Source organism: Branchiostoma lanceolatum, chromosome 7, assembly GCF_035083965.1.
Source record: "Branchiostoma lanceolatum isolate klBraLanc5 chromosome 7, klBraLanc5.hap2, whole genome shotgun sequence".
Taxonomy (NCBI): domain Eukaryota; kingdom Metazoa; phylum Chordata; class Leptocardii; order Amphioxiformes; family Branchiostomatidae; genus Branchiostoma; species Branchiostoma lanceolatum.
In genome coordinates, this window is record NC_089728.1 from 16891872 (window position 1) to 16905672 (window position 13801).

The window sequence follows — 13801 nt, forward strand, 5'->3', positions numbered from 1 at the left end:
AAGCTACACTGAAGATGGTAGCGTTATTTAAGGATGACGTCAGTTTTGAGACTGTACGAGATAGATTTTACGACTTTTGTCCAGTCGGAGCAAAATTTGCGCCAGAATAGTGTTATCACCGACGCGTCGAATTTAGTTCACATAACTTCCGCTGACCGTCATGTAAAAGAAAACGAGTCGGTATTTAACTTTTTAGTCCATTTTCGAGTCACATATTTTGTAGATTTTAGGAAGCAGAACACCCCTATTTCACGCAATGCACTCATCCGCTGGTGGTGCACCGTGGGAAGTCCAAAATGGCGCTGAACGTGGGCGAATTACTCGCTTATCAGGTAAAAACATCGTTATATCTTCAAATAAGCCAGAATCAACACCCCGGAGGTCATCAGTGTTATTAATAGATGTTTCAGTTTTCTTATATCTTTCATGAATTTATTATGATGGTTTTAAAGTAGGAAAAAAATATGTATTTTTGTCGCCCCCCCTCCCACCGCTGCTTTGTGTACCGAATATTGAAAGCCCGATTTTTCGCAGAGTGGGCTTCAAACTCATAATTTCTGGTCCCAGAAACATTCTAACAACATTCAGTGAGTATCGGATTTCATCAGAAGACAGGAATATCTTAGTTGATTCAGACACGTACCATGCATAGATCTATATACTAGATTGTGAGTCTAGACTCTAGAGCATTGATATCTGTTGCTTCAAATATAATTTTTTTTCACCTTTTCGGTAGTACTTACACTAAGTTACATACATGTGTACATACATACATAAGTTACAGGTTTAACACCTGCATTTGTTTAGCTTGCGCCTGCGGATGCCACCATTTTGTTTCCCATCATGCGTCGGGAATAGTGTATGATGCAAAGTGTTGTCGCCATTATTTTGCGAGATCAAAACCTGTATCAGTTATGTGTTTATTTTGATTTGAAATGTTGTGAGTGTGTTGTTGCGGTCTTGTTTACTCTTTGTGTCGTACCCAGCCTGATCGTGAGTCCATCGCCAAGCGTGGCCACGACGATGACGACAACGATGACGACGAGCTGGACAGGCCCGTCAGGAAGGCGCGGATCCGAGACGGGGACCGCTACAGGCGACCCGGCTCCGCACACCAGGCGGGCATGTCAGAGGAGGAGAAGGCTGTGATTCTGGAGAAACTGGAACAGGTGAATTATAGCATGGTTATGTACTGTAGCTCAAAGGCAGAGCTTTTGGATCCAAACCCAGCGGTCCCAGGTTCGAATCCCCTGATGCCACCAATGTTGTACCCTTGGGAAAGGCACTTACAACGACTTTGCTCACTCCACCCAGGTGGAAAATGAGTACTTGACTTAAGTTGGGGAGGTGAAAGGCGGTGGAAGGATAACAACCCACTGCCCATATGGCCTCAAAAAAGCTATGGGACTACTTAACTTTATCAAGCATACTTCTCTGTATGTGGGACTGTAAAATAATAGTTGAGTGAATTGCCACATTGTCCTTGTCTGTCCGAAAGCAAAAATAAGTTTGAATAACAGTGGAAGAATATTAAATATCTGAAACCAGCTCAGGATCAGACAGAACAAGAAACAGCCCTAGATACAAATATCACAGTTATAAATATTGATGTATTCAAAAAGTGTTCACTCTTCCAAGAGCCGAGATGTTCATTCCTCCTAGAACTGTGTTAGAGAAGAGCTAATTGTCACCAAGTACAATAGAAAAAAAATATTTTGGCTCAGACAAATTCATTTGTTAGTGGTTCAGTAAAAATTGAAGCCAACCTTCTGTCTTTAAACTCCTTGATAGAATATCCTCCATTTTCCCAAATATTGAAACTTTTTTTTTAAAAACTTTATTCAATGTTTACAACATCGCAGGCTGAGACAGCCTGAATTGCGTTGCAATTCACAATTCTTACAGCAACAACACGTCATCATTTCATAATAAGATTAAATGTTAAAATTACACAGTATCAGAGATCGAAGGTACAAATGGTATTGCTCTTTCTTAAGGTCTCATTCATGAGTTTTTTTGCCCCATAGGCTTACATGTTATAAAACATGTTTTACATGGGCGCGTTCGTAATGAAGCTATAGGAAATGTGCCAATGTTTTTCATTCCATGTTGAGAACATGTACCCTAGATTATGTAAAAAAAATGACAACATTTTCACTACACACAATCTCTTTTGATAGCAATTACAATCTGCACTTGGCTACACCCCCAAAAAGCCACTTTCCAGCTGTAAGCGCCGGACCGATTCACACACAATGCCCGGGCTGTGTACTTCCGACCTCACGCGCGGCTGCCGAACTTTGCCTGCTAATTTCTTCAGTTACAAACAAGCTTTCATCAGTTTGACGCTTGATATCAGCTGGGCTAGCTAAAAGGGTACCGGTATTTCCCACCGATATAGACACACGTTCATGCAGCCGTTCATTTTTGGGCAACGGACTCTTTTAGGGTACCCACTCGGAGTAATACAGGAATGAGACCTTAAGTTCTTTTTCTTAAGTGCTGAGATAAACCAACATGTTTTCCCCAGGAGGACGATATGGAGACCCTTGACGAGGCGGCCCTGAAGCGGATGATCCTCACGTTTGAGAAGCGCGTCTACCGGAACCAAGAGATGAGGATCAAATACCCCGACAACCCAGAAAGGTCTGTACACCTCTCATCGCTTGCACTATTTGTATCTTAGCTTCATTTATGTGTTACCTGATTGTGAAGTTCCTTTCTCAAGGTCTGAATTGACTTTTCTACACCTTGCTACAGGTTGTGAACTCCATGGAGTAAGAGATAATGAACTGATACGATTACATGTTCACAGCTAGCTGGCCAATGAGATACATGTACCATGTTTCATCGACGTCCATGGAGTCAGTGTACAGTTACCAATGAGATTCCATGTTCCATGTATGTTTATGAGTCATATAGCTACATTTGTAATTGACCAATTAGAATTCCATGTTCCATGCTGGTTCATGGAGTCACAGCTAATTGACCAATGAGATACCATGTTTCATCCATATTCATACTGAATCATAGAGTTCAGTGCAAAGTAACCAATAAGATCCCATGTTTCATGTAGGTTCATGTAGTCATAGACCAATGAGAGTTTATGTTCAATGCAGTTTCATAGAGTCAGAACTAATTGGCCAATGAGAGTCTATATGTTCCATTCAGGTTCGTGGAGTCAGTGCAAAGTAACCAATAAGATTCCATGTCCCTTGCAGAATTAATTGACCAGTTGACCAATGAGAGTTCCATGTACTAGTACATGTACATTTTGTAGGTTAAAGGAGTCAGCACTGATTGACCAATGACAGCCCATGTTCCATGCAGGTACATGGAGTCAGAGCAAAGTAACCAATAAGATTCCTTGTACTAGAAGGTTCATGTAGTCAGAACTAATAGACCAATGAGAGTCCATATCCCATGCAGGTTCACAGAGTCAGTAAAAAGTAACCAATAATATTCCATGTTCCATGCAGGTTCATGGATTCAGAGCTGGAGCTCCATGACACTATCCAGGAGCTGCATGTGATAGCCACGGCTCCGGAGCTGTACCACCACCTGGTGGAGCTGAACGCTGTCCAGTCACTCTGTCAGATGCTCAACCACGAAAACACTGATATCCTTTCACTTACCTTCCATGGAAACACTGTCCAGGGTTCTCGCCAGGGCAGTTGATCATGAGCGTAGGGGGCCCCTACGCTGTGATTTGGATCCCTTATGCTCTGATTTTGGCCCTTACGCTGTGTTTCAATCAGTAAAAAAATTTGGCTCTATTTCACAAACTTTAGCCCTCAGAATGCAGGAAATAGTGCCTTTGAGAGTCTTAAAGTTCAAAATTTTCAGGGGGAGGATGTCCCAGACCCCCCTAGAGTATTCATGCCTTCAGCCCTCATCCTAACACCTGTAGCGCTCACCGTGTGGCTTTGCCGCGCACAAAGATGCCCCTACGCTGTGAAAAAATCCTGGTGAGAACACTGCTGTCACTCTTTCACCTAGGTTGTATGGCACTTCAAGTTTCTGATGTTACATGTGTGTGAGCAAAACTAGGAGATGGCTGTGCCAGTACAGCAGGAGGATCCTCACTAGATATCTTTAAACCACCTTTGCATTTAGATGTGCAAAGGTCATTTATTGTAATATAACCAGCTGCTGCCGTGCTGCGTATCTGCAAAGGTGGTGTGTTATGCAGAAGCGCAGTTAAACAGGCTATACAGATATAAAAGGGCAGTTTTATTGGCGATACAGATATAGATATAGAAGGGCAGTTATAGCGGCTACACAGATACTGATACGGAAGGGCGGTTATACTGGCTATACCGATACAGACATAGAAGGGCAGTTATATTGGCTACACAGATACAGATATACATGTGTAGAAGGGCGGTTATACTGGCTACGCAGACACAGATACAGAAGGGCAGTTATACCGGTTATACAGATTTAGATACAGAAGTGCAGATATACCGACGGCTATACAGATACAGATACAGAAGAGCAGTTATACCTTCTACACAGATATAGAAGGCAGCTACCGGCTATACAGACACATATATGTGGATATGAGATCATCCTTGACGTGCTTACATATCTCCATCGCTCTGGTGGACCTGCTACAGGAGCTGACTGATGTTGACACACTGAATGAGAGTGAGGAGGGAGCAGACGCTCTCATAGAGGCACTGGTACATATATATGATATATACCATACAACTCAGTGTCTTCTGTATTGCCCGAGGTACAAGCCCAAGATGCGGGAGGGCTGGGACTGAGGGTGATGCGGAATACACCGTGTTGTATTTCATTTATGTCATACTCACCCAAAAACAGACATTTCAATGCGAAATGTAACAGAAGTTGAGAGAGAAAGTTTGTGTCCTCAAAAACATTGATTCCAATGTCCGAATCTGGTATTCACATTTTTGGCAGCGGTGCAACCGGCGCGCATGAAGTGCGTTCAAATCATTCAATGACAATGGAAGCCTGTGCAATACGACTTCAAATCCCAGGCAATACGGTGAAATATAGATTGGTCTGGAACACCTGTATCGAATGGTATCCCAGCCCAGGTATGACATAAAGTCCAGTATTGTTCATTTTTACTTACATACAACTGGATGACATGTCAAGTGTCATCTTTCAGCGAAATACATTACAGTACTGGTATAACACAGGAATGTCCCTGAACAACTGGTAGCAGCCTCACAGTTTAACTCCTGGTTCCAATTAGTTGGTTACCGGGAGACCCTGGTTCAATCCTGGGTCAGGACATCTTGGTTGGGGCTGCACCTGTCTTTCGGAACTTTCAGAAGGGACATAAAATGGGGGTCCCATGTTCAAGGGAGGTGCCTGGAGCTCGTTAAGGGGGAGGGGAAGGGCTAGCAACTCTTCCCTGTAAAAATATACCCTGCTACTGGGACAGCAAGAAAACTTACTGCACTATATGTGCCACTAGGCACTTCAAGTGTCTGAAGAAACAAACTAGTACAGCATAGCACAGAGGCAAGAGAAAGCATGACTTAATAAATACACAGATATCAGTAGATATTTCAAACCTGCTAGAAATGAGATAAAGGTCTTCTGAGGTCTTGTTTGCTTCCTATCCAATGATTTGTGAAACTGATGAAATGGTCTAAAAATGTGGGGTACTTGTGTGACTGTAAAGGTCTACTTATGCTATTGTACAGGATTTTAGCTAGCATTTATGGACAGGGCATCCAAAAATTGTGTGTGTGTGGGGGGGGGATCAATCAGAAACACGGTTCCCCAATGGTAGCATTGTATTTCAATCAATTTACATGCTGTTCCAGTGCCTGGTATGAGAAAAAAAACCCAGTGGCAGTGTGTTGGGGAGAAGCACATGTACATGTGTATGTAATTAGCAGGGATATGGGCATCCTGTAGGTGTCCCCTGCAAAAGGAGGGTGTCTAACTTCCTTGTTTTCTTAATGTATGGCATCCAGAAGATGCCCTGACGCCCTGCAAGCTAATACTATAGCCTACTCGAATGTGGAGTTAGAGAAGCAATATTGAGAGAATGTACAATCCCGCCCTCAACAGGAAAGGAGGTCTACGCATCAAACTTTCAGGCACTTGGGATAACGCGCTACCCCCCATGGTCCCACCCCCAACGAACAACATTAGCTCCTAAAACAACAGGAGCTAATTGATTCATTAGCATACAACCTTGTCTTGACTTACTAAATTCTATTGAACCATTTGAAATTGTCTTCACTTCATTAACATATCCATTCAGAGTTTTGGTATAAAACCTAGTTCTGCCAGATCTTTTCTTGGTCACTGATGAAAGATAGCAAATGCTGTCCAAAACGTCGGTTTCACAATTTTATCCAGTTGCTTGAGTAACTATTTTGGGCGTACTATAGCCTGCTGTTGTACAGCTAACGTTGTCTCCTCCCATGCCAGTTGGACGCCCAAGTTTTCGGTATGTTGGTGACCAACCTGGACCGACTGGACGAGTCTGTGAAGGAAGAGGCTGATGGAGTTCACAACACACTGGGTTGGTAGTGCCCTCTTGTGGGAGCCAAGTGCACTGCATGCCATTCTTGCTGCACTATAAAAATCTTCCTCTGTAATGCCTGCTTTCTTTGTTTACCTTGTGCTTCTCTAAGTAGAGACATATATTTTTCTGCATGCATGATACCTCTTGCCATGCATACTTCCTTTGCTGAAATTGCTGTTAAGAACTGCTAAGTACAATAACAAAGCACTGTAGCTTTATCTATCTAGTCATTTATAATTACTGTAAATCACTTTAATATAGCGACAGGAAAATATACTGTAGTGGTTGGGGGAAAATGGAGTAGGTCACGGCACTTAATTTTAACGTTGGGAACAAATATTACTGTCTCAAATATTAGTGATCAGATATTTGCGATAATGAAATTTTAGCAGTTGACCGGTGACCATTAAATTAGCTCAAATTAAGTTACAGTTAACAAATCAAGAATAATACACACACAAACGTACATGCACTGGGAATGGCTTGCACCTCCCTGAATTATGTACAGTGTGTAACAGTGGGTTATACAAAATATTAAACTTTCAGCAAAAGTTGCATAGATAAGTGATAAAAAGTGTTGTTTCAAATCCTGTTTTATATCTAGAGTAATTGCTTTGTGTCCGTCTTAGGTACAATTCATGCTAACAGAAATTTACATGTGCATGTACATTTCTTCTCACTCTTACTCAAATTTCATATGTATTAGTGGTGTGCATTTAATTATCACAAAATTTAATGTGTTATATAGGGGACATCTTGTGAACCCAAAAGCTGCCTTGGCTGCAGAATGTTTCATTTTTTTACAGCTGTTTACATCCAAATGCACTTGGTTTTCTGCAGTGTAGTAAAAATAGTTTCCGACACTGAAACCTTTTTTTAAATCTTCAAAAGATCATTTATGATCCAATTTGATAGTCTGTATAAAAGTTGAATATAACATAGAAACAGCAGACACTTTTTTCGTCATGTCCACAACATGCTGATTATCATAAGGTAACTATTTGTAAGAACAACACACATCTAATAATTATAACAATACATACCCTATTGTGTGAAAGAGATATGGGGTGATGGGTTAAAACGAGATATTTACCAAAAAAAAGAGCCAGTCTGGAATTTAGGAAAGGGATTTTCTGGTCAAAATCCCGTCAACTAGGTGCAAGAAGTAAAACCGTTCCTTGCTCAAAAAGAGTTATGGCCACTAACAAGTGCAACAAACAAGTGGAATTTCACAAATAATTTCTGTTAGGATTTACAATAATTATACTTTGACAGTGAAAGCATTCTTTTATCACATTAAGATACTTTGATTTTCGTGACCGTGGTGTATTATTTTGTCTCTAGGTGTCATAGAAAATATTTTAGAGTTCAAAGCGGACCGAGCGCACGACGCCGCACAGCAGGGCTTGATGCCGTACCTGCTGAAGAGGATAAAGGTAGGAGGCCTGTCTCAGTGTTTGAATCAATCTTTTTACTGGAATGTGTAGCACTATTATGCCGATCAGTTGAATCACAGGCGGGAAAAAGAAGTTATTTTTGTGATCCGGGCGTGTTCCGTAGCGCACACACTTTTGATGTGTATTTCCGCTAATTTTGAACGGCTTTCCAGCGGTGCATTTATTGAATGATCACCACAATATTGTTAGGCTTGCAACAAAAAATCTAAACGATTGAAAACGTCACGAGCGAGCGAAAAACGAACGAAAAGTCACAACGTAGCAAAGCGAGTCGAAAACAGTTGTTGTTGTTGTTGTTGTTGTCCTTGTTTAACGTCTATTATATCGCTAGACGTGGTCTCTTGGTGCTGTGTTACAAACAGACATCTGCTTGAAAATAACGTGTACAGCGAAAAGCGACACCTATCAATTTTGGGGTGAAGTGCAGGGAACGATTACGTAATAGTGGGCGTAGGGTTATATACTCTTGGAACACGCCCCCTAGCGATTCGTCTGAGTGGCCTAATGGATAAGGCGTCTGCCTCCGGAGCAGAAGATTGTGGGTTCGAGTCCCATCTCAGACGTCTTAGACATATTTTTACAAGACCTGAAACTTCTCAACATTCGCTTCTGACATCAACTCGAAATAAACTGTTGAGGTAGATATATTATTTTTCTTTTTTTTGCCAAGATATCTATAAAAGTGTTTCAAAAAGAGAAGAAATAATAAGGATTTTAACATTAGATAAGGAATAGTCTTGTTTGTTTTCTACTCTGTAATATTAGAAGGTGGCATTTCTTTTTTAGTTTCTCATTTTTTTACAATTTGCATCCTCTAGACCATGTGTGGTCATCTCTGCATTTAGACCATATGGGCAGGAATATGCATTAAAGACTATTATTATAAATGAGATTTGATTATTGTTGTCTCCTGTTCAATGTTTCAGGCAAAGATGCCGTTTGATGCCAACAAGTTATACTGCAGTGAAATGTTAGCAATCATCCTACAGAACAGTGAAGGCAAGTTCAGAGTCCTTACAGTCATTAAATTGTTTAACAGAGATTGTGTGTTGGCCAGGCGTTGGAAGATGTAGATTTTTCCCATTGCGTTTTTTTGCTGTCAAGTTAAATTTCTTGTTGACATTTTTGTTTGAAATGATAACTATGGCCTGGTACTAATATGTACATTTTGTGCAAAAATCAAAGAACCAAGAAATTTGATTGGTTGTCTTATGTTTGATTGTTATCATTATATCAAATGTTTATCTATCCTCACTACAGAAACCAGAGAACAGCTAGGAGAGTTGGATGGAATTGACACACTGCTACAACAGCTAGCTGTAAGATTTCTCCCATGCATCTTGATTTTTTTAATTTTTGTTGGGTCGTGTGGCGCAACGGCAGCATGTTTGGCTCAGAATCAAGTGGTCCTGGGTTTGAATCCTGCCGTGTCACTGATCTTGGGCACTTAACATGACTTTCCCAACATGCCAGAATGGTCGTCATCAAGACCGTGGGCATTAAAAAGCAGAAGCAGATTTCTTTTCACATCATTGGTGGAAATGATTTTTTTCCTATTAGATGACATTTGTACTAGCTTTAGAAATGTACCTACATGCATTAAGTTTTGTTTAAAGTTTAGATAAAAAGAATTGAAATTCCTTGTTTGACTTACTCTGAAAGTGAAGCATCAGAAAATATGGGGTAGTCCATCTACATTTTTCCAACAAGTGTACCCTCAAAGGTTTTTGGTGATGGAGACTTAAACCTCAGTTTAGTGTCTAGTGTTTAGGATCTAGTGTCCACATATTATCTCGTGTCAGTAGACTCTACCTATATTGAAGTTAAAGTGCCATTCAGAAGATTTAGGAGAAGCTACATGTAAAAAAAGTACTTTGTGCATCTACATATTATTTCATCTGTCGTGATCAGCATCCATATTCTCCTAACAGACGTTTAAGCGGCACAACCCAGCCAATAGTGAGGAGCTTGAGATGATGGAGAACCTGTTCGACTGCCTGTGCTCTGCCCTGATGCTGCCAGCCAATAGGGATAGGTTTCTCAAAGGGGAAGGGCTTCAGCTCATGAACCTGATGCTCAGGTCAGTCTATCAGCCAATCAGAAAAGATTGCTTCTAATGATAGACCTAATAGTATTGGAATATGCAAAATGCATTGGGTCGTGTGTTTTTTTTTCATTTCTTGATTTTAGGCCTTCAAACATATTTTTTCTTGTAGCAAGGAAATCCATTATTTATTCTTCAGTGAAAAAAAAGCATTCTTAAGCATATAACAGTGTTTTAAGTACATGCAAGACCAACGCCAGTGGACCTGTTCAACCCTGTAACATCTGTGACTTTATAGAGAGAAGAAGATGTCCAGAAACAGCGCCCTGAAGGTGTTGGACCACGCCCTGACGGGACCCGAGGGCGTGGACAACTGTACCAAGTTCGTGGACATCCTGGGTCTACGCACCATCTTCCCTCTCTTCATGAAGACCCCCAAACCTAACAAGAAGATCGGCAGGATGAAGGAGGAGCACGAAGGTGAGTTTTAGGGATTCTAGGTTCTTTTTATAAAATAACAGTGTTCAATGACATGTTTCTGTTATACTTATAGTGACTTGCTATGTGTTTGTGAGGGTGGTGTCTGTCTACACAATAACTCGAAACTTCCTGGATAGATTGTTTCGATATTTCTGGTATGTGGGTAGGTGTTTATAAGACTTTAAAATGATTAGTTTTTGGGCCCTCTAGCGTCATGTTATGTTACTGCAGCAGAATTTCTGGTTTTAATTCTGGACATGCTATAGTCATGATTTTGACTGTTAGATAGCTCTTGTTTACGAAGTTCTTGTATATTTCTTTTCTTTTTAAATACTAAACAAACATATGTACATGTTTGCGCATGGAGTAAGCTTAGTTCTCTGTTCCAGAGCATGTTGTGTCCATCATCGCTTCTCTGCTGAAGAACGTTAAGAGTAACCAGAGACAGAGGCTCCTGAACAAGTTCACAGAGGCTGATCATGCAAAGGTAACTAGTCTGATATATGTTCCACCATGTTTATATCAGACTGGTTTCTTATTTATTTTTCTAGGTTGAACTTGAAGCTCAAGAAAATTCTCTAAACTGACAACTTGTTGTTTAGGTCATTCAGCGTAGCATTTAAGTCATAGGTTTCATTACCTCCATGGAAAATTGTGCACGTGTGTGTGTCCAGGAAATACTGTAAATGCAGAAATATTCGCGGTGGTTTTATGTTCCCAGTTTCAACGCAAACTTAAAACCAGTGCGTACAATACTGTAGCTGTATGTGACTAAAACACTGCCGCAAACTTTAAACCACCGCATACACTCCATATTTTCCCCTTAGCACTAAATAAAAACCACACAAACTTAAATGCATTTGACAGTATCTCAAGAACCACAAGTGATGGTATTTGGTAAGTGGGTTGGCCAGACTGAACCTGACAGTCAAGGTAGATTTTAGGCCTCCAGACCCTCCTGATGGTTGACCTGGGTACTGCAGCAGGAATTCCTGTTTTTGTATCTTTGGTCCTGGACATGCTGTGGTCTTCTTAGGGCTGAATCATTAAAACCCGGATTTGTTTCAAACCATAGATGATTTTATAAGTCTATGCATCGTTATAACTGTATGTGGTCTGTCATGTGTTTTTGTTGATTCACCCCCAAAGGGGTAAAGTAGTGTTTGGGGCGCGTCTGTGTGTTTGTCACTGTGTGTGGATTTCTGGCCTACATAAAGGGGGTGAAGTCTGCCATCTCTGATAACCCCGTATCATACCTGTAGGTGGATCGTCTGATGGAACTTCACTTCAAGTATCTGGACAAGGTCGGCGCGGTGGACGCGCAGATTGAGCGCGAGAAAGTGGCGTTGCGTCGCCAGGGCGAAGAGGTGGACGAACCAATGGAGGAAGAGTTCTACCTGCGGCGACTGAACACCGGACTTTTCACCTTACAGCTTCTGGACTACATCATGCTTGAGATCTGTAGTACAGGACCCGCAAGTGTAAGTATTATCACACTGCTTTATAGATTAAGTTGGAATGTCCCTGTAGCTCAACTGGTAGCAGCCTCACTGTTGAGCTTCTGGTTCCAATTAGCTGTAACTGGAAGACCCGAGGAAGGACATCTTGGTTGGGGCTGCACCCGTCCTTTGGAAGGGCCATAACATTTACAACAACAATAGATTAAGCTGGTGTGTTCTTCTGAAGGGCAGTTATAGTTATACCACTATACAGGACTGGTACAGAGTAGATCTTGCATATGTATTGCTTTACCAGTATTGGCTGACTGTTTTTTGTGTTTTTTTTCTTGACCAGATCAAGCCCAGAGTGATGCAGATCTTGAACCTGAGGGGAGGGTCCATCAAGGCCATCCGCAACATCATCCGAGGTTAGTCATGTTTTGTTACCTCCATAAAAATGGAGGTATAGTTTTTGTCCTGTCTGTGTGTGTGTCAGCATAACATAAGAACCTTTGCATGGATTGTGATGATATTTGGTATGTGGGTACGTATTGGGAAGTCAAGGGTTAAGGTCGATTATAGGCCTCCTGGTGGCTGACCTTTGTACTGCAGCAGAACTTCCGTTTTTGTATCTTCTGTCCTGGACATGCTGTAGTCTTGATTTTTTGGTGGCAGATAGCTTTTTGATGTAAGAACAAATTTTAAGTGGTGTAGGTTTGGGCCCCCTAGCAGCTTGTTTGTTATCATCATCGCTTTTGGGGATAGGCAACAAGGCAACACACATAGCAAGTTATAAGCAACAGATTTTGGATTTCCAGATAGTGTTATTGCTGCCACACTTAAAGTTAGATTTGTTTAGGACTGTCCTCTACTAATACAAGTGTTTGTGTCTTCGTTTGTACAGAGTATGCAGCCAATGTCGGTGATGCCAAGAGCACTGAAACAAAGGAGGCAGAACAACAGAGGTTACTGAGTCTTGTGGACAGATTCTAATATTCTTGTGCTGGGGGGTTTATAGAGGATTGGTGATCTTGTGATTAACAGAAATAGTGACTTCAATTCCATTTCCTAAACATGCCATTTGAATGTTTTTTGTTCCATACTATGTAACTAGAAAGTTGTCTATAGTGGGTTGTTTCTTACTTTTGGATCACTGGAACAACATATCCTTAGCCTGGGTATCATCCTCCGCAGTAACCGCTGACTCAATCTTTTCACTTTGCTGAGCATGCAAAAACATGAGCCAGTGGTTACTATGGAGGATGATACCCAGGCTAAGGATAGGCTTACATCTCTAAAGTGTACTGTGGGTATTATTATACTATTAAAGTTACCACTCTTGTGAGTAAATAGACGAAAATGATGTATTGCTGATAGATTGGTATATACAAGTATACGTAACACGTTTGTCAAGTCAGTGTTTCTGTTCAGAGAAATAACTATTACATGTCAATAAAGGCTTATGGAGATTTTGAAAATATGTTTTTGGTTTTTTTCTTCAATAAAGGATTTCTGTACGAGTAGGTCCAACAAAATAGCTCTGGGGAACTATTTATTAACAAGATTTTAAGACCTTTGCCATGGTTTTGTACAAGTAACATTTTCGAAAGTATGAAAGAAAATAACTCAATATGTACAATTCATTGAGGACTATAATAGGTGTTTTTTTTACAAAGTTATTGACGAAAAGTCTGCTCAAAATTGCCGTTTGAAGTTGAACAAGCAAGGGAGGAAAGTCAGTACAACGTCTACTACATGCAGTATGCTGCATCGTCCCTCACTGTACTACGAGTCATACTTTCTTGCATGTACTTCTTGCTGTTGAAAAGAACAGGCCTGTCGTTTTTGGCTCCCGTGT

The 13801-nt window shown here is 41.0% G+C and overlaps 1 protein-coding gene and 1 non-coding gene across 2 annotated transcripts; both read left to right on the forward strand.

Annotated features, from left to right (window-relative positions):
- The first annotated feature begins 204 nt into the window (after positions 1-204).
- On the forward strand, positions 205-13421 carry LOC136437931 (beta-catenin-like protein 1). Its single transcript, XM_066432517.1, has 15 exons — positions 205-332; positions 987-1169; positions 2531-2646; positions 3480-3619; positions 4588-4685; positions 6427-6520; positions 7868-7959; positions 8907-8979; positions 9241-9299; positions 9912-10060; positions 10323-10504; positions 10894-10991; positions 11767-11985; positions 12299-12371; positions 12848-13421. Exons 1-15 carry the CDS (start codon positions 297-299, stop codon positions 12934-12936), a joined length of 1701 nt encoding a protein of 566 aa, XP_066288614.1. The 5' UTR covers positions 205-296; the 3' UTR covers positions 12937-13421.
- On the forward strand, positions 8471-8543 carry Trnar-ccg (transfer RNA arginine (anticodon CCG)). Its single transcript has one exon. It is a non-coding gene; the product is annotated as a tRNA-Arg (tRNA).
- Positions 13422-13801: the final 380 nt, after the last annotated feature.